Source organism: Montipora capricornis, chromosome 11 (assembly GCF_036669925.1).
Source record: "Montipora capricornis isolate CH-2021 chromosome 11, ASM3666992v2, whole genome shotgun sequence".
NCBI lineage: Eukaryota > Metazoa > Cnidaria > Anthozoa > Scleractinia > Acroporidae > Montipora > Montipora capricornis.
In genome coordinates, this window is record NC_090893.1 from 25,120,588 (window position 1) to 25,143,580 (window position 22,993).

General features: G+C 39.0%; 1 protein-coding gene and 1 long non-coding RNA gene across 2 annotated transcripts; one reads left to right on the forward strand and one right to left on the reverse strand.

Moving 5' to 3' along the window:
• Positions 1-11,950: 11,950 nt before the first annotated feature.
• On the forward strand, positions 11,951-21,713 carry LOC138024077 (tyrosinase-like). The gene is made up of 3 exons (XM_068871166.1): positions 11,951-12,090; positions 17,459-18,876; positions 21,098-21,713. The coding sequence occupies exons 2-3, from the start codon at positions 17,469-17,471 to the stop codon at positions 21,181-21,183; spliced, it is 1,494 nt and encodes a 497-aa protein (XP_068727267.1). The 5' UTR covers positions 11,951-12,090; positions 17,459-17,468; the 3' UTR covers positions 21,184-21,713.
• On the reverse strand, positions 12,104-13,293 carry LOC138024080 (uncharacterized). Its single transcript, XR_011126891.1, has 3 exons — positions 13,135-13,293; positions 12,945-13,052; positions 12,104-12,358 (listed from the first exon to the last, which is right to left on the reverse strand). It is a non-coding gene; the product is annotated as an uncharacterized lncRNA (long non-coding RNA).
• Positions 21,714-22,993: the final 1,280 nt, after the last annotated feature.

The window sequence follows — 22,993 nt, forward strand, 5'->3', positions numbered from 1 at the left end:
ATGATGAAAGTCAAGAAGATTAGTCCACGACTGATAAAACAAAGCGAATATCAGCCGTGCAGTAGTCTCCTTGACTTTCATAAATATTTTTTAATCAATTTGACTGATCATGATTTTCTCTGATCCTACGCTGTGCAAAACTTATCGTCCACGGTTTTTGCGAAGGTTTTCAAACCTCAACTTCACTAACGCTCGAAGTAATGCGTGACATATTACAGTCGTGAAGTACCTGCACAGTAACGTTGCGCACAAACATTAACGCGAACGTCCTTAAACTCATGATTTACTAAATATTTTCCCGAAACACCCTAAAATTAAATAACGTGACATAGCCCCTCTAAGTGAAATAGTCTGCAAAAAATATACATAACTGCAAATTGCTCTGACAGACGTTCTCCTGCATGTCAACCGTTACGTTTATGCCACACACTAAGGTCAAAAAGATCGTTCTTTTCATATTTGCATTGAAAAAAGCAATAGGCCACTTGCACTAAGAGGTCACACGACCAATGCTTCCCTTAAACAGTGAGTTGTAATCTTGCTGTTGCCAAAAATTGACAGAACACATAAAAATTATCTTACACGCGAAATTTGAGAGGAAACGCATTTAAGGGAGATATTTTATGGTACTTTGAGTTTTCAACAAAGTAGCATGATTTGTCTTGGCAGCCATGTTGGAGGGCAAAACTACGTTTTGCTTATATCTTGTTAAATGTTTGATAGTTGAGTTCAAATGTGCCGTAAACGTTACCACATCATCTTTTCAATATTTTCCTTGAAGTTCAAATGCAAAATTTGTCTCAGAAAGCGGTAATTCATAATTTTAAAAAAAATCTAGTTTTGGTCACGTGACCAGTTACGGACTTTCTCATTTTAAGCAAATGGCGCGGGTTTGAAAAACCAAATCACTATTATTTTGTTTAAGAGATGACCCACTAATAGTGTTTCGAAGGCAAAATCATGTAACTTTCATTTTCGTAAAAACGATGCTACATGACCTCTTAGTGAAAGTGGCCTATTGGAGCTTGCTACAAACAAAACGAAACGATAAAAGGTTAAGTCAATACTTTTCCAGTCTCTGTAACCTGCGATCAGGCTCTATTTTAGTTTCGCGTGGTACGTAATGTGGAGTTGGCGAAACGAAAAATAGAGCCTGACCAAATTCCTCTTCGAAATTCCTTCCGCCCACTTTGTTTGATTGATTGACATATCCTTCATCGGCCAATCAAATTTACTTCCATTACACCAATACACGCGTGGACGGCGGATTCACGCTATTTTGTTTTGACCAGAGTTAATTACCGTGAGAGGAATATTATAAACGAATTCGAAAGTTACGGTTGGCTTTAATTTGAGAAAAACACATTTAAAGCATGGGGAATGTTTTCGACGACTATATTGCGGCAAAGGCCGGTGTAATTCTCTCTCCGAAGTTCACTGAATATGCAATCTTTTAAGCTTGACATCTTAATTTGTAATTGAGATCGATCACCTAGCATTTTGTCGTTGGACGCTTTGGCAATAGATTTTTAAAGAAAAAAAAATACATTATTCCTTTAACGTGTTTGTCCATGAAGGTTTCTTTGGTGATTTTTTCGGGTAATATCTTCAGTTGCAGTGTATTTCTAGAATTGCGCGCAGTAAAATCATGAAAAGTTTGGCTGTTAATTTTTTGATGGAGTACGAACAGTAAGATGGACTCGCAAAGTTTCTTTTAATGTTGTACAATTGATCTCTCTGGAAACATGCCATTTTAGTTTCTGGAGTGCGAGTTTTAAGTTAAATCAACTGGAAATATTATGAAGTGTGCAAACAAACCGTGTCATGGATAGTAAATAAATAAAGCCGTTTGATACACAGATATTCAAAACATGCATTCGTGTAACTTGCGATTTTATCAGCATCTCCTCCTGTTGATATACACGTCCCCTGTCTCATCCAGGAAACCAATATGCATCGGCTTTCATTGCCATTTGAAAGAACCAGCTATTTAGCTTTCAAAACATCAGGGAAGTTTGTGCCAAAGTACTTTCAACCCCATGGCCACAGAGCGCGACAACGGAATCGCTAATTTCACTCGTTCCAGAGATTCAAACCCGATTCTGGACAAGTTATGAGATGTTTCCGATGGCATATCTCCATTTATACAAATAAAATCAAGTTGCACCTTCCACGGCATTCTAAGAACAAAAGGGAGCAAATTCTTTCGTACACTTATGGCGGATTAGTCTCGAGTACTTCGCGAGAGCTCCGCGCAATCACGATGACATTTTCACTTCCGGCGTTCCAACAGCCAATCAGATCACGAGTTTGGTCGGCCAAAATTTGGCCGACCGTTTGGAATTCTTGAGAGACTTTTAGTCAGGCCCAATTTTAACGAGCGACGACATAAGAGAACATATGGGCGAAGCTAAAAATGGGCCTGATCGCAGGTTACAGTCTCTGAGGCATAAGAAGCGAACTCAAAGCAGTCAATCAAAGGTCACGTTAACTTTGCTCGAACGGGTCATCCGAAGGGACACCATTTTCTAAGACTTCCAGGATGCCACATTTTTTCCACCCGTTCTTGATGATTGAGCAGATTAATATTAAAACCAAAAAATAATAGATTCTGCAGTTGAAAATAGTCTTACTGCTTGAAAAAAAAAAACCGCAAAAATTAGTTCCAAGCGGAAATTTCAGTCAATTCGCGCCGCAAAAATCTGTTCCCGCAAAAACCTACACGGTAACAGTAAAAAGCAAACCAAAAGACAGATGAAGAAAAAAATAACATATTTTTTTATATAAAGCTCTAAATTTCGGATTGTAAGCGAACGATTAGTGACAATCGATAGTAAAAACACTAAAATTCCCGGGGAAGGGCACGATGTTTTGTCAGAAGGAATAAAGTAATCACGTGCTTGGCAACCACATGATTCATTTTCTTCACACTATTTACATAAAATTAACATAGAAAGAAAAGTATAGTCACAACACATGATTACAAGATAAAATAGTTACAGTACGGAATATAAAATGTTTATGGTGGTCAAAGTAGCGAAGGCTTTCTAGTTGACCACCACCTACTTTTAAGTAAACGAAGAAATGACACTGAGCTTAGCAAAAAAGGGGAAAAAAAAACAAACAAAACAAAAAACAAAACAAAACGCAAACAAACAAACAACAACAACAACAACAAACAAAAAGAAAAGAACAACACATCACCATCGTCAGCAACAACAGCAGCGACAACAAAGACAAAAATATAGCAGACAATTATTATTATTTTTAACTCTATTATTATTATTAGATAGTTACGTACTATACATTTGACCATTAAACAGAACATATATTATTTGATTGACAAGAGATCAGGTGGGCCTTATAAAATTTCTTAAACTTGTCAAATGTTTTTGCCTTTTTTAGTGCCAAGGGGACAGTTTCCCACATGACAGAAGCAGAGTACTTAAAAGTAAATTTGCCTATGTTATTTCTAACTTGTGGTCAGTAAAAATTAAGCTTGGCGGAATTTCTCGTGCTATAGGAGTGGACAGTTGTTGTAAGTGTTAATGAATGTTGGAGTTACTCATGAAACTTTAAGTATATGCATTAGGCAAAATAGCTTGTATAGTTGACTGACTGTAAATATATGAGAAAGGTTTAGATAATTCATGGCTAGCAAGTTTTATTAACTTGTTAGGAATATCCAGTGAAGCCTTTCTTTCACTTAGATTTGAGGATAACTGAGCCTCATATTCTTCAGTGACAGCTGATACGTAAAAACTCTATGCGGGGCTATTACGTATGTATTTGGTGGGGTCATCGTAGGTAGGATTAATTGCACTAGCAAGGGTAGGGCCAATTGTAGTGAAGTGCTGATTAAATTGGTTAGCAATATCGAGTTCATTAGTATAGACCTTATACTATTTCTTATGATCCTAGAAGGGTAGTTTGATTTAACTTTAGCTTTCCTTTTAATGATTGTACCAATAAGCTTCCATGTTTCTTTCAGATTTTCTTTGTACAGCTGAAAATTTTGGTTATAATATTCATCTTTGACTTTGGTGATCACCGGGTGCCAGAGTTAAAGCAACGTACTTTTTAGCCAAGAAATCTACGTCTTTCGTTTTTTGTTGTAATATTCAACTTAATATTTATATTTCATCTGTCGGGTCGGGAAGCCTTCTTTGTCGGGTTATTGACCCGAGACCCGGACTCTTATCTGGAATAATGTTGATCAATCCCTTCACTGAAGAACCATTTCTTTCAACTGACGCAAAAAATGGACAACAAGCTTTCTTTCAAATAATAGACCATTTTACAGTTATAGCTAAGTTACCTGGCCTAAGAATGGAAGCGAGGCTGCCAGTGATCGTGCTTTGATACAAACTTTTGTGTCTTTCTAATGTTAATGTAGACTAATTAGAATTACAATGACACAATTTACATGATAAAAGCAGTGAGGTCTGTATCAACACAAGGTCACCGGCAGCCTCGCAGCCATTATTAGGCCAGGTCACCGAGCTCACATTTGTACAATGGCCTATTCTTCACTGACGAGTATTAGTCAAATTTTAAATTGTTTTTTACCTGAAGACTGTGCAGAGTTGAGTACAAATAAATATAATTTATAAATAGCCGGAAAATTGTAATCAAAGACTTCTCAAGGTGTTCGATTCCGTCTTTGGTTTACAACTCGGAGAAGTTACCAGAGAATTTGTCGTTTGGTTTCAGTGTTGTTCATAACACCACATTTATAAAATATTAACGAGAACTCGATGAGGAGGTAAATCAGCGACTAAATTTTTTGTGCGCGTGCCGATGTTTACTAAGCTTCTTATGCATATTTTTGACAGAGAATATTAAATTACAAAAAATATTCCACTTAAAAGTCGTTAAAAAGCTTTATTATTGGGCGTTCATTTGGATGAAAAATGCCACAAAAACCTTCCAGCATTTAACATCGTGCAGCAACCAATTAGAAGCGATATGAAACCACAAACTAATTACCGCTACTGGTTGCGGTTTAATTTTTCCGCGCGTAATCGGCTTTTTACTTGAAAGACAATGGCCGTTTTTATGCTAGAGACGTTAAAGTCGTCAAGACGCATTTGACGTCTGTGACGTTAAAGCGGCCTGGTATAAAAACGGGACGCATAAAAGTAGACAAACTAACGGACAAAAACAAAATTTTTCTAAAAAAATGACTAGGTTCTATTACCGGAAGACACTGGGCACGAGCAAACTCGGCACCAAATAAACGTTAATACACGAATATATGAGCAAATAACGTGGCGAAATTGCAGCTTCTCAAATTTATGTCTCGACCTCGCCTGGAAGGACAGATGCAAATAGTTTTTTTGTGACAGAAATCAGTCTAGAAATCAGCATTTTCTGGCGATGGACGAGGAACTAGATTTAGCCTCGGCGCATGGCTTGTTTGTCTTGTCGACCAAGATAGCGAGGAACGAACGAAGTGCAGATTAACCAAGGACTCAGGGCTAAATGCGTCCAAGTTATGGGGTCCCGTTTTTATACTAGACGCATTTAACGTCTGAGACGTTAAAGTCGTTTTTAAGAGCGTCTAAACGACGCACTTAAAACAAGACGTTAAAGTCGTTGATGTCAGACGTTAAATGCGTCTGTCTTATTTCTCGTTTTTATACTAGACGTTAAAGTCGTCTTGAGACGACTTTAACGTCTCAGACGACTTTAACGTCTTAAGCATAAAAACGGCCAATAACATTTCTAATAATTTCTAATTTATGATATTTATAGTTTTCGCAGTTTTCGGATTTTCACTGTAACAAATGTATTTCTACATACAAGAAATTCCCGCGGCGAGTTTTTCTGCTTAGATACGAGACAATCAATTTAAAACTGATCTTTTAAGGCTTTGAACGCTCTATCCCACCTCTCCGTTGTGGGTTTCGGAGAGGAAAAAGATTGCGTGATTTGTTGAGTGAGAAAATGTTCAATCACACAGTGCGTAAGAATCTAGCCAATCACACAGGAAGTACAGAAATCCCTGAAAAACTGCGGGATATGAGAACAAGCTTTTGGGAGCCATTGCAAAGACGGACTATATGAAGGTTTTTGACCTACAATTGTAGGTTTCGCGTTACATGTCCGGCTGCTGGCAAGCTATAGTGATATTCACTGTTTATGAACATTTCTTTTGATATTTTAATTTTGCCAACCGCAGAACAAAAGAATCTTTGTTTCGACAGCCAAAGGGGTAACGAACGGTCCCTTCAAATTTTCAAGTGCTTGCAAAATTTTGCCGTTGCTCGATTTTCTCGCAAATTTTAGACTAGTGCTTGGTTTCCTCGTGCTCGCAATTTTTTTGCAATAGGCCATTTTACAGTTGTTTGCTCAGCGACCTAGCCTATGGATGGCTGCGAGGCTGCCGGTGACCTTGTATTGATACAGACCCCAATGCTTTTATAATGTAAATTGTCTTGTTGTAATTCTAATTACTTCATATTAACATTACAAAAGCACGAAGGTTTGTATCAAAGCAAAGTCACCGGCAGGTTCGCTTATATTCTTAGGCCAGGAAACTTAGCTACAACTGTAACATGGTCTATTGCTCGCACGCTTGAATTCTCGTTGAAATTTGTTCGATTGCTCGAAAGTTCGTAAAGGCCTGGCCAAACGCTCGCAACACAGCGCTCGCATGCTCGCAAAATGCTCGAAGAGACCATTTGATACCCCTAAGATCTCTGGCTGGCACATTAATGACAATAGCTAGATGACGTAACGGTGAGTCTCGCTGTACACTGCCTCGAATAAAAAATGTTATGAAGCCGTAGAAGGTCTCCGATAAAACTAAACACAACAAAGACAAAGCCAGGTCAAATTTCAAATGATAAGTAAGTGAAAGCGTAGAAAGCTTGAGACGCCTCTTTCATCAGTTCTCTTTAGAATTAACGCTATTTTTGGTGTTCACTTGACGTCATGACCGTCAGTTCACAAATACATGGCGGCTGGTCACGTGAGTTAAAACCAAGACTATACAGTTGAAATTATTACTGTACTGTTCGTATGAAACTATTTTCAGTTCATGATTGGAAAATTAGCACTATAGGTGGTTTGAAACACAATACTGCAACGCACAATTGCTGGTGGACAAACAGAAGGAGCTAATGAGCCTCCATTTTCGTTCCCAGATCCCATTGTTTCTCCCGGGTGGCGGGGTCTCCGCACGAAAAAAAGAAGATTTCTAGAATGTTATGCTTCTAAGCGCAGCCATGTTTAGCACTATTAAGGTCTCACATATGAATTCCAGAATTCCTAGAAAACTGGGACTGAAAATTTTATGTCTCCAGAACCCTGCGTTCTCTTGCCAAGGATCTGCCGGCTAAGACAAACGATGGGATCTGGGAACGAGAATCATAGGGTATGTGTGTAATGTAATCCATGGGCCTTTTGTTTTCGTCCACCAACATGGTGACGATGACGTAACGTGAGAACCACCTACCGTTCCCTCTCAAAAAAAAAAAATAATAAAAAAAGAATTTTTAAGGTTACGCCCCATTTAAGGTACTGGAACATTTTGCGGTATAACATATTAACCAGCCACGAATTCAAATTTCAGCGGAAATATAAGCAATTTTCGAGGCAATTTACGTTCAACCGATCAAAGCTCAGTATGATTTTCCAGGTGAATTTTATGGTTTTATGACCGGCAACAAGGAGAAGATTCAGTTGTGATTTCAAAACACAGTCATTGCCTCAGTCAATATGACTGAGGCAATGGCCATGGTTAAATTATCTTTGCAGCTATGTTAGGTGTTTATGATGAGCACATCTTAAAGACAACACCGGAATCACGCTTAATTAAAAAAAAAAAAATCACCCAAAAAATGACAGAGGCAATTGCCTGGGTTTGCCTCATACTTCCCACGGCCCTGACAGTTAACGACGGAGTAATTCATTTGACAATTGAAACCACACCCTTCCCCCCCCCCCCCCCAAACCCCTGGGACGTAGCGGTGGATGTAACATTTGCAGTGTTACAGTGAAACTTCTTTTTAGCGGCCACCCTCGGGTTAACGGCTAGTGACCGCTTAATGGAGGTTGGCCGCTTAAACAAAAAAAAAAAGGTTCTTCAGAACTTAGCACAATCTTTTTAGTAGAAACGTCACCTTATTCTAAAACAAACACCTTTAGAGTTTGTGACAACTTTCGCACAAGAGACAGCTCTAATATACAAAAATACAGTACTGTCAGAACAAACAAATACTCCTCAAAATGTTGAGATGAGGTTCTCTCAACTTTACATGAACAATCTAAACTATATGGCGTAAACTAAGTTGATTTATAGCCGGAAAAGGAGGCAAAATCTTTTGTTACTGGGTTGAAGAAAAAAAAAATTACAAGGAATCCTGTCGCTAAAAACCAAACTAAGTGAATTAAACTCTTGGTGGCCGCTTAATAGACGTGAAAACAATAGGAGAACTCTCATCGTGACAGCCAAAACGTGGCCGTGGGCGCTTAATAATTGAGGTTTATAGGCTGGGGTGGCCGCTTAATAGAGGTTTGATTTACAATATTATTCACAAATTATTTCGGGACTTTGATAACTGTCCTAATAGAGAGTGGCCGCTAAATGGGGGCTCCACTGTATTAGGATTTGTATGGGAATCCCGATAAAAGGCTTAGGAAAATAATCATATGAAAAGAAATTCAAATAAAAAGCCTAACCTTATTGCCATTGTAAGTAGCTGACAACAGCCCGAGACAACAGGCCCCCCGAGTTACTCTGGACGAGATCTTTTTCCACTCATTTATTTAGACAATTCTATCAACCGTTTACATGAGGTGGGCGAGACAACTCGTGAGGGCGAGACAATTCGGGGAACCCTGGCAGGCGAGATAACTTTTTCGCATGTAAACAGTTTCGCTCGACTACCCGGGACGAGACAGCAAAATCTTAAATGCGCACGCATAAAATAAAAATCAAAGAATCGACAATTTGGGGGTTAAGCATGTTGCGTTTGTTTTCGAATGAAAAGGTTTTTCCCTCAAAATTCTCACCGCTGTCAACGGGAACTCTCGATTCAAAAACAGCCTATTATTTAAACTACGTATTACTGGCCATTAAGATTGTCAGTCCACTTTCTGAAAGGGAAAAAGCAACTATACTTAATAAAAAAGAACTAGAAAGAAAGAAGGGCAAAGGATGATACTTATTTTTTTGAGGAGTTGTCTCAAAATATATGCTTAATTAAGTACGGTCACTTTTTTCTCGGTCATGCAATTCTCATATAGACGCTGGGTGTGCCTAGGGAAGGAGGGCTGTCTCAGATAACCGAGACCATATAGACAGGCCCTTATTCTACATTCATAGAATTTGCTCGTTTTCAAGTTTACCTCAAACGGGTGTTGAATCCAACAAACAAAATCTTCCTGTTACAAATTAAACACAAACTGACCTCTATAGTTTTTACTTTCCAGATCAAATATCATTTTTTGTCACACACAAGGTTCCTTAGTTCCACAAAACGCAGCTTTATTATCGGTGACAAAATGAAATAAAAAGCAAGACATAAACGCTTTTACATATTGTAATAGAGATCCCGTATCCAAATGTTCGCCTAGCCTGTGACTGTTTAGTGCTGTCAGCACGAGCGGAAGACATCCGAGGGTGAATTCGCTTTTACTGATTTCTCGTAATGCAGTCCAAGAAATTTTTTCTCTACTTTCCAGAAATGATAATACATTAATTTTGATCATTCTAGCCGTTAAACACCCTCTGGTCTTCAAGGAATAACAATTCAATAATTGCGGTACTCCTCGCTGCCACTCCAAGAGAAGATGGTTCAACAACGATTTCTATTCCGTTTCCACACGATAATATGTTGCGAAGAGCAAGTCATATATAAATAATCATAGAAAATGAAATTCTAAGAAACATAGCTTACTTTTCTGCGGAAAATAGCATTATATTGCCCATTTTATGTCCGATGGAAAAATATTGCTTTAAGCGAGTTCTGGGGCACCGGAAATGGTGACTGAAGTGTTGTGGGCGCGCAATTTGAAGTGGGTGACTAGAGTCCTCATATTGGCAAAACGTTTTATCTTCATTACGTACTGATTTCTCTGACCAATTTTGTTTCCAAATCGGGATGGCGACTGAAATATTAACATTTATTATCACAGGCACCAAACAATTTGTTTCGCTAGAAAGTCTGTTCAAAACGTCAAGAAAATTCGGTTTCATTGTGAAGAATGACTCGAGTTTTCGTTGGAAAAATTTCAGCTCAAATGCTGGTAAATTTTGTTCTGTTCTTTGCTGGGCAAGTAAGTCTTTTGAAGTCCTAAATACATGTAGCTCATCTAGAACTCCGTTCTAAAATGATACGAGATTTCCGAAGGTTGTGTAATACAAGGAAGATTCAAAGGTACCTGGGAATCCGAACAGATTAGTCTGTGCTATGTTAAACAAATTTGCTTTTAAAAGGAAATAAAACGATCAGAAAGCACAGAAAACCAATTTCAACTAATTTTACTGACTTTTGTCTGCTTTAGGAGAGGACAAAGTCTATTTTACTAATCAACTGGTTGACAAGGGCGGCGACTTTCTTTGCATAAAGTTTAAAACTGATTGTTGTTGGTGTCAGTAACCCAAGTCCTTTCGAGGAACAGTTGTCACTTTCACTTTCAACTTTGCGACGTCTTTTAACGATCTGTTCATGGCAATTTGCATCGCTGGGACTCGAAAAAAGGTTTATATTTTTAAAGTTCTATCCATTCAACGGAATCGTCAGTTTGAACTGTAGTGCATAAACACTAGACTCTTCTCTTCGTTGACAATCAAATCACATCACTTCGCTTCAGGTCCAAGTTCCCTCGTAGTTGAATGGATATGAAAAAAGGACATTACGGTTTTTTTTTAATGAAATCGACTAAACATACTCATTCGAGAAAGGATAGAAGGCCTTGCGTCCCGCATCATTGTGTATTATTAACTCAATCCCTAATCCTGTGCTCGCATTTCCTTTATTGATTTTGCTCGATGAATAGATTAGCCACAAAATGCGAGCAATACTCTTATTCTCGTGCATGTACATAATAATTCGGGGCCCCCGCATAATAACTTACAGCTTATTTGTTTCGGTCTGCCCCTGATAAGTGTGTCATGTCTAGCTCTGGAAATTGACGAACAAAATATTATACCGCCTTAAAGATTCTATCACAGGTATGTTTTTTTTCCTGACCTCAGAATAGGAAAAAAAATACCCTGCAACGGCTAAAACCATAAAAAAAAAAAAGAAAAAGAAAAAAGATGGGGGAATGATTCAAAACGTCGTTTAGTTTGGGTCTTGAAAGATCGACGCGACCGATCGCATGACAACATCCATATTTTTGTCCACGCAAGGCCACACGATAGTCAAACATTACCACTACCTCTGATTAAAGCACTCAGTTAAATATTGAACACTGGCTAAAGGAACAGAAATTAAGCATATTGCAAAACGGATGTTTGGGGTTTGCAGAGTTCGGAGAGTAGTTAATAACCGTTTGTATTCTTCGATCAGGGGAATAGAGGGCACGTAAAATAATATACTGACACATTTTAGGTTGTATCTCTATTTTTAACTTCTCAAAACACTTAGCTGACACCAAATGCTTGTGCTTGAAAACGGTTAAGCGATGCAAATATGCAAACAATAAGAGAATCGGAGTTTTATTCCATTTCGACTAAACACCGGCAACGTTTCCTCATTTTCTTATGCTATTGTTAGCAGAATTCCAAAGGCTCTTTCACTTTGTATGCAGTAAGCACTTAGATGTCAGCATGAATCAACTGAGACATGCTATAACATCATTTTATGTTGTTTTTAGCTTCCTCATTCCAGTGCTGAAACGAAGCTTGAGCAAAGGAGTGACGCCCGCTTTGAACCGACCCAGTCATAGAGCCAATAGGAATTTCTGAACCTAATCTCGAAATATGATTGGCAATTTTATTTGTTGTATTACAGAACATTGTGTTCAAAAGGACCGAATCATTCCGTTCCGTTAACTCACGAACCGACACTAGAGGACTTCAGAAGCCGAGACGCAAGCTCCAATTTAGGCGATTTGGGTCATCTGCACTACAAGGTATTTGAAAATAAGATCTTTCTCAAATTGGTATTCCACATTGACCTTTTTTTCCAGGGTTACAAATCTTCAAATTCTGCAATGAATTTAACCACTGGGGTCAACTATCAACGTTTTTTTTCTTCTCTTCCCCGGATAAGCCCTTATACAATGTACCAATAAACCAAACTTACAAGACATTTTTTATCACAAATCCATGATGTCGTGGGAAACCCCAATAAGATTTCATTCTTCTCTCCAGTAATGTCATCTTGGGCACCCGCTATCTCTAGATTTAGTAATGATAAGAAAAATATATCAGGGGATCCTAAATTTGTCGAGTATTGCCTTTCCCCTATCTTACGGGTCAAATCGTTTCAGCGAATTCAGCAGTTTTATTTTCCTAAAATATCTTTCCATCTACTTATTTACCGCACTTGTCAACAAAAGCTCGAAAACTTGAATAAACCCCACCTTTAAGGCCTCGTCCACACTATGCCGGATAAATTTAAAGGGGGACTCTGACGAAAAAACACGATTTTTTAAAAAGTCTCAAATCCTCGAAGAAACGCCGCCAAAATGTTGCATACGATTTTCAAATAATGAACTTAACTTACTTTCACCAACATTTCAATGTTATTACGTCGAAATACTTGTTTTTCATAGCATCCGCCATTATTGGTATGTCGCCTGCATACTTATTCGAGAAAGCCTAGAGCGAGGACTTATGGCGTCACGTATTCAACATATCGCTCGCTGCTATTGAGTAAACAATGGAAAACATGTCAGAAAGCGAAGCTTCGTCTTTTATCGATCATGATTTATCGACTTCGGAATTATCGTTTGACTTCGAAAAAATATTCTGAGTCACTTACCTGTGATTATGAAGATTTAGACTAGTGGCTACTGAGGAAAAAGCAGCCGCATATCGACAGGAAATAGCTTAAGCGGAAGAACACATACAGCAACACGTACATTTGCACCTAGAAAAAAATAACGAGAAATTTGCATTTTTACAAATAAAGGGAACAACAGTAAACAGACAAAATCATGACTCCAACATACCATCTAATGGCCGTTTTTATGCTAGAGACGTTAAAGTCGTCTGAGACGTTAAAGTCGTCTCAAGACGACTTTAACGTCTAGTATAAAAACGAGAAATAAGACAGACGCATTTAACGTCTGACGACTTTAACATCTTGTTTTAAGTGCGTCGTTGAGACGACTTTAACGTCTCAGACGACTTTAACGTCTCTAGCATAAAAACGGCCAATATCAGTTAATTCAAACGATCTCTAGCATTCCTCCTCTTCTTCCGCTTAAGCTCTTTCCTGTCGATATGCGGAACTGGATGTAATGAGCACAAGTATACTGACTGTAAATCGGATCATTTTAAAAGAGATCTTTTGATGACGGTGTGGGGGAAATCACCGAGGAAAATCACGCGTGGCAGAGTAGGAAAGCGACATATTTTCGGGAGTCCGGGAAGGGCGGACACATTGGCTGGAAGCGAGTGCCAACCACGGGGCCGGGTTACTCTAGGAAAAAAATTGTCATGAAATTCCAATTTTCGAAAAAAAAAAAAAAAAAAGAAAGACAGCAAACCCAATTGTTCCGTATCCTGACTAAATTAAATCGGCTTGCTCTGACCCCGGAGGCAAGACACCGACTCCTCTGAAGCTTGGTAGCAGAGTTTGACAAAAATATGTAAGGTTCTCGCTCGTCGGTTGCACTTGTCAAGGCATTTGCGGTTGACCATCTTATTTGCAAAGCACTTGAATAAAAACTTCGCTATCGTTGCCGTGGAAAATACTGCGAGCTTTCTTTAATTCGTGGTTGTAGTTTGGTTGAAGAACCCCTCTTAAAAACAGTTATTAATTATGAAATCGGAGAAGAAAACAACGTGAGATAATCGATTTAGCGATCGTTTCTGCTAAAACGGAAGTTCTATTATTGTTTACAAAGCAAGCACAAAAAGCGGAAAGAACGGACGTCACAATGACCGACCTTTTAACAGTACTTCGCACATTCTTTACTAATTGTTAAGGAAACAATCGTATTTCTCCTCACAAAGATCACAAGATGTTACCTGCGAGCAAAAGGTTTCGACATCTAATAAACAGCCTACTGAACCACAAAGAATGCACGCCGTTTATATTATAACGAAGAATAAAAATACAACTTTGGAATGTTGGGTGCCCCGTGCGGTCTTTCTGAACTGAATTAGTGACAAACAAGTGTGAGAATTTATCTTAACTTCCCCTTTAAATGAGTCGTGTCTCACCATGTAGTTAATTGTGATGAGAATCACGATGTTTCGGCTGCATTCTGCACACTGCTTGTCTTCATCAGACGACGAGATCGGATGATTGTAAAGCACGAAGCTCCGCTGTGATTGGTTAATTTTTAACAGCTGTGATTCGCTGTTCCAGTCAGATGGTCAGCTCTTTTCACAATGTGTTATTCCACCCTTTGATCATCACCTTTTGTATCAACCTTCCACTGAATTACTTTCATTAAACTCTGTTTAAAAAACCGCCACCAAACACGCAAAACATCCGAAGTTCGCATGACTAAGTTTTCATTTCAAGCAACCGTATAAGATAACTTCTTAACCGTAACCGCCACACAACGACTGTTTGACCGCAAAATGATATCACAATTGGCTAAAAGTATCAAACCTCCAGATTAAAATGGACCATCTCGATTGGTGTTTAATGTAGCGAATAAATTACAAATGAATGGATTCTCTTCTTAAGTTTCTAAAGCAAACTATTTTGATTTATTTTTACCCTGGAAGAACAGACGGACAACAATATACTTACAGTTTGTATATACTTAGCCACATCAGCCAATTGTTTGGTGCACTTAAAATTTAAAGGAAGCAAAATGATTCTAATCTTTTGCATTCAGGCGTTTGTAATTATAAGACGGCTTGCTTTGACTGGACGGAAAGACACCCTGAGTGTTTTGCAAAGGTTACGGTGAATGACGTGATGTGATCGAGCAAAGAAAACACTCGTCGATGCATCTGCGAATCTCTCAACTAACTGTATTCATCTCATCGTAATTTGAAATGAGAGACAAATTGATTTGACCCTTTTTGGAATGTTGGATAAATGTTATGATATTTTAATCTTACCTTATCAATGCTGTACCCTGTTAACTAAATTACTGTAATTATCATGCTTTCGAAAGATGCGCTTTGAGCAAACGTGGTCACTTCGACCGTTGGATAACAAACTGAGCCCTAGCCCCCTTGGTCTCCCGACATGAATTCATTGACTCAGTCGTCCAATCACACTAACGCCTCCCTTGTGTTGACAAACTTCATTGAAAGACGGGTTTAACAGCCAAGAGGCCGACAGCGACAATGAAAGTAGTAGTGTACAAACTAAAGAGACAATCTCAATACTTAAGACGTAATTCATGGTAATTTTGCGCCCTCATGCCGGTTTTATTGCTTTCTTCAAAGAACGAATTATAGGATTTACGATCTTTAAGCACGCGACGGCGAGATAATACCGCAACTTTAATATTGTGTTTGGCAAAGCGCACAATGATAGGTCTAGGTGTTACAGTAGATTTCTTACCCACTCGGTGAGACCTACTAATATCATTTGAGGCAACTTCAATATCAAGTTCAGATTTAAAAAAATTAATGGCTAGGTTATCAATGTTTTCGTCGGCTCTTTCGGCAATGCCATAAATTCTGACATTCGTTCTTTTTGTGTATTGTTCCAAGTCATCAACTAGTTGGGAAAGTCTGTCATTATCTTCTTCGAGATGAGCTATCTTTTTCACGAGTTCCGATAGCTATTGATTCAGAGTGGTAAACTTGGAATGATTTGAAATTATAAACTCGTTCAACTTTTTTTCGATATCCGATGAGATGTAATCATCGACAATTTTGATGACGTGGGATTGCATGATACTCGTAACAATGTTCGGCAACGATGATTTACCCCATTCGTTGCTCGTCGTTCTGTGCTCAGTCCTCCAGACTATGGCAAACTTGCATTGGGGCAAAGTCACGTTATTTGCTGTGTCAAAGGTCGTGTTATATTGGGATCAACCGTTTCAACCGCAACCGATTTCGGTTGAAGCGGTTGAGGTTTCCCAATAGAACACTTTTCCAACCGTTTTCGGTTGAAACGCGGTAACTCCTGGGAATAGTTATTACCAGACCTCTCAGCGTTGACAAATTGAGGCCTGAAAGCAACACGGCAGTAGTCCGTGGACGACTTTAAATGGCCCGCGTAAACGACAGCGGTTGCTGCCAATGCTTTTTCAACCGTTTCAACCTAGTTTGATGCCGGTTGAAAAAGTTGATCAACCAAACCAACCGAAAACGGTTTTTTCCCTATAGAACACCAAAAAACCCAACCAACTCAACCAACTACAATCGGTTGATCCCAATAGAACACGACCAAAGTATCCAAGGGCATTTGGAATTGGCGGGGTCGAAATTGCACCAAAAACAAGTATAGCTTGTGCAAATACAGACAAAGCTCTCTAAGCGGCCGTCACTTTCGTAAGAATAAATAAAAATGCTAGCTTATAAATTAATCCATCTGGAACGTAGATGCAGGTTTTTTGGAAAGCCGGGATACAACGTCACTTACCCTCCCATAACGACACCATGTCTTTGTGGGACTGAGCACGAAATTCAACGATCCCAGGTTCCTCTGGGAAATATGGTGCGTAAGACTACAAGATAGTGCGAGCGGCGATCGAGGTGAGCCTGTTATTAAATGTCCTGTTCAGTTACTGCTAAGACAATCTATATTCATATATTTTATTTCCAACAATCTACATTTTTCGGGACAAAATCAAAAAACTTTAAGTAAGATCGATTTAGAAATCGTATTAAGAATAAAAACTAACAACAATATCCGACGTTTCGGAGTCAGATATGACCCCATTACAGTTTAACCTTGATAATGGGGTCATGTCTGACTCCGAAACGTCGGATATTGTTGTTAGTTTTTATTCTTAAAATCAAAAAAAAAAAAAAAAAAAAAAAAGAAGAAAGAAGAAAACTGGCTTGACTCGTGGTTGACTCGGGACTTCAGGTTGACTTGGTCTCGCGGATGGCTCGTGTAACGTTGCATCTTACGTTTAATAGTCAAAAATCTTGCGTTAGTGAACCCTCTATTTTTTCTTGAGTTCGTCGAGATCGCAAGAAAAAGTATTTACCGCAGGGGATTTGAATAAGCTCATTGATTGCAGTATAATTTTGTACTCACAAAATACGCATGTTATGCAATATATTCCAGTTTTCCTGACAAACAGGCTCGTTGTGTGCATCTTTGTGTTTCTTGGTAATTTACAAGTTGCTTGGAAAAACACGATCCTCGCTTTTATTGCTTTACTTTATTGCTTTTAGGAAGGTCAAGATGAGTCGAAGAGTCGCTTTCACTTGGCTTTTGCTTTATTTTTTTGCTGTCAGTTTACCCTTGACAGAAGGCCAGTTTCCTAAAGTTTGCGTCACCCTCGACAGCTTGAAGAGCAAAGAGTGCTGTCCGATCCCAAAGGGCTTCAGTGCGCCTTGTGGTAGCGATGGCAACAGAGGCACGTGCCAGGAGTTGATGATTCGTGAATGGAATTTTACCTACAGTCATTACCAGGCATTCCAGTTGGAGGACGATCGTCACGACTGGCCAAATGCCCTCTACCACAAAACCTGCAAATGCCAATCAAACTTCGCTGGTTATGACTGCAGCAAGTGCAAGTTTGGTTACTATGGTAACAACTGCAAACAAAAGAAGATCCTGACGAGGAAGAATTTTGTCAGATTGTCAGCCGAGGAGAAGGATCGCTACATGAGATACATCAACATGTCCAGGTACTCTGAAAGTGATTATGTGGTGACTTCGACTCCTTACAAAGTGATCAACAGAACCGTGCAAGCTGGTGGAGACCCTGCGTCCTTGTTTTACAACGTCACCAACTATGACCTGTTCGTGTGGATACATTATTTCGCAAGATATGGTACAACTTATCCAAACAACAAAACACACGCAGTCATTGACTTTGGGCATGGGGGCCAGGGGTTTCTTTCGTGGCATCGACTATACATGCTTGCGTGGGAGAGAACCGTGCAGGAAGTTGCCGGTGATGACAATTTTTCTCTTCCTTTCTGGGATTGGACTTCACATAAAAATGAGCGTGACCCTACTATTTTCTCTGAAGATTTACTTGGCGTGACACAACAAGAAGACGGCGTGGTGCAAGGCAAATATTTTAAAGATTGGTACGCCATTTGCACTGAACTGACACTGTGTAATCCTACAGTTCGGCGGCCCGGGCTGGAGCGTTCGACGAAGAAAGAAAACGAAATAAAAAACAAGACCCTAGGATACACGATGACGTTTCCAAGCAAAGAAGAAGTCAATTTTGCTCTCCGGTTTGAAACCTTCGGGCTACCGCCTTACAGCAAAGTGTCGAGCTGCAATTTCGTAAACATCCTTGAAGGCTTCGCCAGTACCAAGACTGGATATAGCTTGCCCACCCGCTACACCTTGCACAACCTGGTTCACGTCATTGTCGGGGGAGCCATGTCAGAAGTACGCTCAGCATCTAATGATCCAATTTTTTTACTGCACCATTGTTTCGTGGATCGCATCTTTGAAAAGTGGCTTCGCAAGTATAACAAAGACGCCTCTGTTCTTTCTATCCTCGACGCACCCATTGGCCACAACAGGAACGACGTCATTGTACCATTGTTTCCATTGCACACCAATGAGCAGATGTTTAAGAAGTCTTTTGAGTTCGGTTATGAATACGAGGATGTTGACGAAAATGGTAAGTACTTTGTGGAGGCCCGGTGGCCTCATCATTAGTGTGGTCGCACTTAGGTACTGTGATCAAGGAGGCAGTGCTCTCAAGGCGAAGTCCTTACACTTCGATCGGGTTGACCCTTGAGATGACATATTTTTCAAACAGCGGCTACAAACATAATGATAAAGCGCATTTTACTTTTGACTTGACTTTTCGTATGCTACAACATACATCTTCAGAAGTGACGGTTGAAAAAATTCAAATATGATATATATAAAATTAGGAAGACTGGTAACTAGAGAGAATAAGACAAAAATAGTAAGATAAAGAGATAGCAGTAAAAACTGACCGTTTAGCAAAACTAAAGTTTTTCACTACCAACGTTTTCCCTTAAGGCTGGTTTAAGGTCACGCATTAATAAAGTTTCCTTTATTTTACAATGCAAATCAGAGCTACCATTTGCTAAAACTTGAAAATGATCCCATTTTATGTTGTGACCTGTTTTTACTGAGTAATCTGCAATCGCGGAAGTTTGACTGATCCTTTTGAGTGCTTTGAAATGATCTTTTTTACGGTCACGTAAGCGACGTTTCGTTTTACCAATGTAAAACTCATTGCAGTCGCAACAAGATGCCTTATAAACAACTTTGGATTTTTGTGATTTGCACAACAATCTTTATAAGGAAAAAAAAGACTTGATTCGACATGTGTTAATTTCATGCTCGGGATAACCCTGGGATGAGCTAGCACACCGTGCACCGGTGGCTCAGTTGGTTGAACAAGAGCTGTCACGCGGGAGGTCGGGAGTTCAACTCCGTCCAGACCAACGCTCAGGGTCTTAAAGAGGGTCTGAATTGGGGGGTCCACATGTCGGTTGTCGGTTAAAATTTTATTACTTTGTTGGTTGTCGGTAAATCCCAGTTAATCCTTTTGTCGCTAGTCGGTAATTTTTCCCTCGTTTTGTCGGTAGTCAGTAATATTTTCTAGCCCTTTGTCGCTAGTCGGTTAACCCCATTCACACCCTCTTTAAATAACTGAGGACAAAGTGCTACCTTAAATTGTAATTACATCGGCAAATGGTTAGACTCTCTAGTCTTCTCAGATAAGGACGATAAGCCGGAGGTCCCGTCTCACAACCCTTAAATGTTTATAATCCTGTGGGACGTAAAAGAACCCCCGCATTTGTCGCAAAGAGTGGGGCATGTAGTTCCCGGTGTTGTGGTCTGTCTTCTGTGATGTATCATGGTTGCGAGGGTAAATACAGATCTCCATTTAAACCAGCTATGCTGAACTGGAATTTCTGTATAAATAATGCATATAAATAAATAAATAAATAAATAAATAAATAGATAAATAAATAGATAAATAAATAAATAAATAAATAAGTAAGCATACTGTGACAAATCCAAGGGGTAGTAGAAATACTGACTCAGATTGCTTCATGCTACAGAAAGCTGAGATAAGCGTAGGCCTGATGGGCCCCTTAGCTCATATGCAGACTTTACCCTTTTACTTTAATTAAAGCGTTATCGAACATAACATAGCTAGTAGAAAACTGCGCTATCAAACGTAGTATGCATAGACGTGAATTCAATAGTGCACCTTGCCTCATGGTGTGAACAAAGGTGACTTCGCCTCGTCATTTCCATGATTCATACCTTAGCGTTCATCATCGAGTTACGATGTACTTGGTAAGTTTGAAGAGAACTCAAGAAGCTAGAGTTGCCCTCGTACTTGCTCAAAAAAATTCACAATGCCCGAATATGAGTTTTGAAATCGGATAAATCAAAAATCTTTACAAGGATTCAAAAGTTAAGACCAATGTTTCCTTTCCGTCAAGCCGCATTATTAGAAGATCTCCTTCTCTATCCTCCACCTAGGGAGATAAATAAGTACTCGAAAAAATATTATAATAATACAAAGTATTCTATGTAGTATAAGTATCCAGCATTGTATCAAAGTATACAAAAATTTGGTTTTATCAACGGAGTTGATAATGTAAATTGGCCACCGTACAGAGATTCTAAAAGCTGACGTTTCGAGCGTTAGCCTAAGGGCTAACGCTCGAAACGTCAGCTTTTTGTATACTACTTACTACTTTGTATACTACGCCAAATTTTTGTATACTACTTCCCCACCGACGCAGCACCTCAGTTTCTTTAGAAACTACCCCTTCATTCATTTATTTGTATCAAAGTAGTCTTCTCTTCCTTTGTTTAATAAATAATGGTATTTTTCGCTTTAGGCAAATCCTCTGATGATGAAGAGCCTGTGGAGCCAGTAGATTTGGGACAGTGCCCGGTACCTTGCCCGGTAGTTTCTCGGAAGTGACAGGCAGAAGAGCATAGCTGAGTAAAGTAGAGACGGCATAGCAGAGAATTAATCGGAGAGAATGTATACAATATAGCAATGTATTGCAAAGATGAGAAGAGCAGAGTAGGGCAGACTAGAGCATGGTAAAGTAGAGTAGAGAAGATTAGACTGTACTGTAGCATAGAGTAGAGCAGCTAGAGTACGTAGAGCAGAGAGTAGAGTATAGCAGATTAGATCAGACAGGACTGGGTATTTCAAAGATGTTCATTTTACTGTTCTAATATGAGTAGAAAACTTGAGTAACTGAAGGTCTCAAACTCCAGGTGTATTCTATAAACATTATGTAAGGAACCCCTTAAGACAACCTACAGAAAGAAACTTTTATTATCCATTTGAAACCCTGAGAGGACTTTTTATTCAAAACTTATAGCATCAGTAATCCTTTAAAAGTACTTCACTCCTTAGCTTTGTGATATACCTCTCGATAGGGATTGACTAGTCTTTTTCTTACATTACGTCAACGAATATAATAAAACATAAAAACCAAACCATAAGTATACATTTTTGGCAGAAACCGTGACGGGCTCCCCGATCGCACATCAATTATAACTCATGTTGGTTGTTTGGTTTGTTTTGATTCATTGTGAATCCATTGCACTAGAAATGCGCTGGGAATAATAAGCCTGTGTTATTTTCGGCTCTATTTTTAAAGGAGGGCCGTTCTCGCACCTGACTGATTTCCGGTATGTCTACCCCAACCAGTGCGACACCCGTATTTTAAAATCAACCCTTTTGAAAGGAGGGTTTTTTTGAACATCTCAACAAATGTGCAAATGATATGTGTTAATGCTCAACCGCCACAAAGTTACAAGATTCCTTGGCCTTGTTCTCTCTTCGATCAATGCCATGTTGACGCTTATACCGGTTGTTGACAGGAATGATAATTAATAGAAATGGTAAACACCTTTGATGACTTTACATTGGAAATGTAAATTTCATCAGAGATTGAAAAAGGCGGAAACAGAGACTTTTTTTCAATTGCCTTGTCTCCCGCCAAATGCGCGAAAAAAACATTGCTTTCGCTATTTTATCTTTTTTACAACAAATTATTTAAAGTTATGTCTAAAGCAATACATCATTTTAAAGCTTATAAAAAGAAGGTTTCGAGGACAAAAAACAACTCTTTACCAAAGATATTGTTTCTTTAATAAATGTCCTCAAAAGTGTGGCTGGCACATTTTTAGGTCAATATTTTTTCTTTGCTTCAACGCACTAAGTTCGGTTGTGAGTGCGCTGAGAAGTTTTGGACGAAAGAAAAACGTTTTGCCAGCATGTGAGCAGATACCAGACAAAATTTAGGCAAAATATAACGCAACACGAATAGTTTGAAATTTTTTTCTCAGTAATTAGTTTATAGAGCGAGTTTCAATCGAGTCTCATGAAACCAGAACCAAAGTAATTAATTTGGCCAATCGAAAAGGACGGAGACAATCCGGTAAACCAGTCAAAACGTGAATTAATTACACGTAGCCGACACGAAGGGCGGGAAAATGTGCACGCGCGAGCCACGATTGGTTTTGGTTTCATTTCTGATTGGTTGAACAAGTGTCGCGAGAACTTTGAACCAATCGCTGAGTGATGTAATCATAAACCCAAGTAATTAGCTAAGCTCTTTCGATACTCAATTGAAAACCGCTCTATCGCCGTAGGAATTCAATAATCTAATTTGAATGAAAATGTTTTGACAGATTTGCGACCTGTTGCTAGGCAATTATAAGATTCAAGCGTTGGGACAGTTACATGTATGTAACTAAAACTAGACGGTCCG